This window comes from Carcharhinus amblyrhynchos, chromosome 13, assembly GCF_965287045.1.
Source record: "Carcharhinus amblyrhynchos chromosome 13, sCarAmb.v2.hapA, whole genome shotgun sequence".
NCBI classification, from domain to species: Eukaryota; Metazoa; Chordata; class Chondrichthyes; order Carcharhiniformes; family Carcharhinidae; genus Carcharhinus; species Carcharhinus amblyrhynchos.
Window position 1 is genome coordinate 76127149 of NC_137336.1, and position 4429 is coordinate 76131577.

Below are 4429 nucleotides of genomic sequence, written 5' to 3' on the forward strand. Positions count from 1 at the left end.
TACTGGACATTACAATAAATAATCACTTCAATAACCTACTTGAATGGCAAAAGCCGGAACAACTCTGAGAGAGACAGCCTAAAAATTGGAATGTAATAACTGAATGCTCATGGCCAAATGAAATATATTACTGAAATAATATGAGATCAAAAGGTGGGGTTGATAGTCTATGATCTGAAAGCACCATTGGCGGGAGCGTACATATCCGTCTTGTATTACTTAATTCATGGGATCAGCATTGTCCTGACTTTGTAAGTTTCCAACATGTCTCAGGAAATCATTGAATTATCTTCACGGGAATGATGGAGGCTGAGGGGAACCTGATAGAGGACTACAAAATAATGTGAGGCATGAATAGGGTGGATAGATGAAATGTTCTCCAACGGTGGAAATGTTACTTACAAGGTGGCAATTGTTCAAGGTGAGAGGGGGAGAGTTTAAAGGAAATGTAAGAAAAAAGTTTTTCAAACAGAGGGTGTTGGGTGCCTGGAACATGCTATAAGAGGAGATGGTGGAAGCAGGCACATTAGCAACATTTAAGATGCTGTGGATGATGACATGAATAGGGATGGAATAGCGCAATACACATCGAGTCAAGGCAGAAGATTTCTTTATTTTAGTAAGGACATCATGATCAGCACCGACTTGGAGGGCCGAAGGGCCTGTCCCTGTGCTGTACCGTTCTTTGTTCTCCATTTAATAACTTTAATAACTTTTATCACAAGAACTGAACCTGATGTCATAACCCATTTGTTCAATCTTAAAATAAAAAAACATATAAACAGTGGTGTCATTGCAACACCAACATCCCCAGGGCCAACACTCTGTACATAAGAAGTGATTTTCAAAGGTATCAGCTCAGTGGCATTGTTTGCAGCAAGAAGGAAAAATTGTTTCACAGGGAAAATGCGTGAAACATTTATACTTATTGACAGAATGTTCTATGTGATTCTTGCAATAATTGGTGTTCCTGGTAAGTGGCTTTGCATTGGGAATTAGGACAGTGTGTGAGCTGCTCTGTTCTTTTACTGTGTCCGAGGTGCGTGCTGATCTCATAATCAACATTTTGCAGGCATCAGCCTTTCATACCTTTTCATCCTCAACTTGCAATGAACTCAGTTTATAAATTGCAGCACTTGGAACTATAACGTATTGCATTTAGTAGACGATTGTGTTTTGTTGAAACAAACTTCAGTGAGTTCAAACCCGCTAAAGGAAGGTATTAGTGGGAGTAAGAGGAAAGCAGATTGTGTGTAGGTCATTAAGAAGAGTAAAATGTGATAGAATATTCCAGAATGTGGGTCACTAACAGGAGTACAATGATTTACAACAGTGATGGTGAATTCTTGGGCTCAGTGTAGTCTTGCACTGGTCACTAATGTTTGTAAATAAGCTGACCCCAGTGACCATATGTGATTGGTTAGATGGTTTTGTGTAGAATTTAGTTTGCTCTTTTGATGAAACGGAATGTTTTACCTGTGCCAGTGTCCAAGTACTATGCTGAGGTAGGATCACTAACTGGCGTGAAAATCCCAATCCAAGTGATCATGTATTATAGGGAGTATCTGCCAGTCTAAAGTCGGACTGAGTGTGGGCCACAAATTCAAGTGCCCTACTTAAACCAGTGGCCACATCTTACTTAGATTATCTGTCATTGTAGAACTGTACAAAGTGTGGGTCACTAACCAAATCAGAATACATAATCCAGGTGGCCACAGTATTGTGCTAAGTTAGGGTAGCACAGCGATTAATACTGCTGCCTCGCAGCACGAGGGATGCAGATTCAATCTGCATCTTGGGTCACTATCGATGTGAAGTCTGCACATTCTCCCTGTGTCTGCATGGGTGTCCTCCGGGCGTTTCATTTTCCGCCCACAGTCTGAGAAACGTGTGGTTCGGTGCATTGCCAATGCTAAATTTTTGTTGTACCCGAACAGGAGCAGGCGATTGAGGGTTTTTCATAGTAACTTCATTGCAGTGTTAATGTAAGAAGCTAGCACATTAATTTAACATTAGTAGAGCGGAAATGCTTATACAATTAACCATTCTTTATCGGTAGCATCTGTCAGTGTAAACTTGTAAAGACTGGGAGTGGGGGAGGGGTCACAAAAGGGGATTAAGCCAATTGATTCTGTTTTGAGAGCATGCTGTTTTCTTGACTGGCCTCTCCATTATCTTAAAGGTGATGAATGGATAAAGTGAATTGCTTGGAAATGTCATATTGTTGTTATTGATCTGTTTTGGAGAGACAAAAGTCAACTAGGTGCTTATGTAAACAAGTTGACAGCAGTTACAATACTTCCATTATTTAACTTTCTCAACCTCACTCTTCTAGAAATGAACTTTTTTTTTGGATTTTTACCATCAGATTAATATTCGTGGCTTCTTGAAAAGTTTGCTCTGCTACACCCTGAACCTCTACAACCCAACCAGTTACATATGTTGCACTCAGTGTCAGCAAATATACTGTCCAAACCATCAGAGTGATATTAATTTACCATTAGAAATTGTACCCTGTAGATTGGTTTGCAGTTTTGAACATTGGCGTTTGTACTATTCATACCATGATAATGATGCCATTAGGAAATTTTCATTTTGGATTATTATGTTCAGGATTTTGCTGAATTCTTCCTCTGTATTCACTTTATTCTCAGTTTGGATCTATCTGTAGATTTCAGCTTCGTGATTCCCTATCTTTCATGAACATTTTAAAGGACATTGACCCCTGTGACAATCCTTGAATAAGACCAATTCCCACTATCCACCAATCTGAGTTAATCATTGACCCCCAATGTAATATCAGATCAAATTTTAATCATAGCATCAATTTTAAGATGCTCTTTTTAAACACCATAGATTGGATCAGTAACTTGTTGAATGAGCACTCTCTGCATACGCTTGAATAAATTGTTATGATCTTCTCTGAGCCTGCTGATATCAGGAGCAGGGGAACATAGGAATTAGGAGCAGAAGTATGCCATTCAGCCTTTTTGAGCCTGCACCGCTATTCGCTCAGACAATGGTCTCAAATCCACCTATCCACCTGTTCTCCAAATCCCCTTATCCCTTCTTTTATGAGAAATGTATCCATCTCTTCACTAAAACGTTCAACAATTCAGACTCCACTCTACTATGAAGCAGTGAGTTCCACAAATTCAGCCCCCTCTGTGAGAATTAATTCTTCATCACAGTTTTAAATCTGCCACCTCTCAACCTATACCTGTGACCGCTTCTTCCAGATAGCCCCATTTGGTTCACATTTACTTTGTAAATCCTTTAGCTTGTAAGAAATCAGAGATAACAGATTCCATCGATGTTCTGATGCTGGGAGTTTCATTTTTGATGGTTGATGTTAGATCCAGATAATGTTTGAAATTGACACATTTTTAGTGATTTGTTGATCAACATTTATCCTATTGACTGACACACAATCCAGGCCAATTTGGTACAAACTTCTTGTCCGAACTGTCTGGATCTGAAGGAGAATTTATGATAACTATCATTGCATTTTTTCACTTTTTTTGCAGTGAATTTACTGGGAATTGTGATCCTGTCCAAGGGAAAGTGTGGCCTCTCTACCTGTACCTCTCGATACCTGATTGCCATGGCGATGGCAGATCTACTGGTCATTGTCACTGAGGTCATACTGTGGCAGCTCAAATCGTATTACTTCCCACTGTCATTCCTGGGTATTACCCCTGCGTGTAGTGTTATTGGTGTACTGCTTCGTGCAGCCACAGACTGTTCTGTCTGGTTCACTGTCACTTTCTCATTTGATCGATTTGTGGCCATTTGTTGCCAGCAACTGAAATCACAATATTGCACCAAGAAAACAGCAGCTGTTGTTTTAGCAACAACAAGCATTTTCTTCTGTTCAAAAAACATTCCCTTTTACTTTACATATGAACCTGAAAAGATAATCAACAATATTCCATGGGAATGTTTTGATAAACCAAGTTATTTCACTGAATTGGGATGGGTGCTATTTGACTGGTTTGATAAGGTTTGCACACCATTGCTCCCTTTCGCTTTAATTCTGCTGCTCAATGCTCTGACTGTCAGACATATTTTAGTGACCAGTCGAGTCCGTAAGGGACTAAGGGGTCAGAGTAAGGGAGAAAATCACAGCGACCCAGAATTGGAGAGCAGAAGGAAGTCTGTGATTTTACTCTTCACCATATCTGGCACCTTCATTCTCCTGTGGTCGGTGCATGTCATAGATTTCTTACGTTATAACATTACGGGAACATATCCCACAGATTATACCGATTCTGAATTTATATTTGAACAGGTTGGATGGATGCTGCGGAATTTAAGTTGCTGCACAAATACATTTATATATGGGGCTACTCAGTCCAAGTTCAGGGAGCAGGTCATGAATGCTGCCAAATATCCGTTCACGTTAATTATTCAATTAGTGACTAAATAA

The 4429-nt window shown here is 39.7% G+C and overlaps 1 protein-coding gene across 1 annotated transcript; it reads left to right on the forward strand.

Moving 5' to 3' along the window:
* The first annotated feature begins 906 nt into the window (after positions 1–906).
* LOC145351362 (putative G-protein coupled receptor 139) lies at positions 907–4429 on the forward strand. Its single transcript, XM_080200977.1, has 2 exons — positions 907–973; positions 3528–4429. Exons 1-2 carry the CDS (start codon positions 907–909, stop codon positions 4427–4429), a joined length of 969 nt encoding a protein of 322 aa, XP_080057103.1.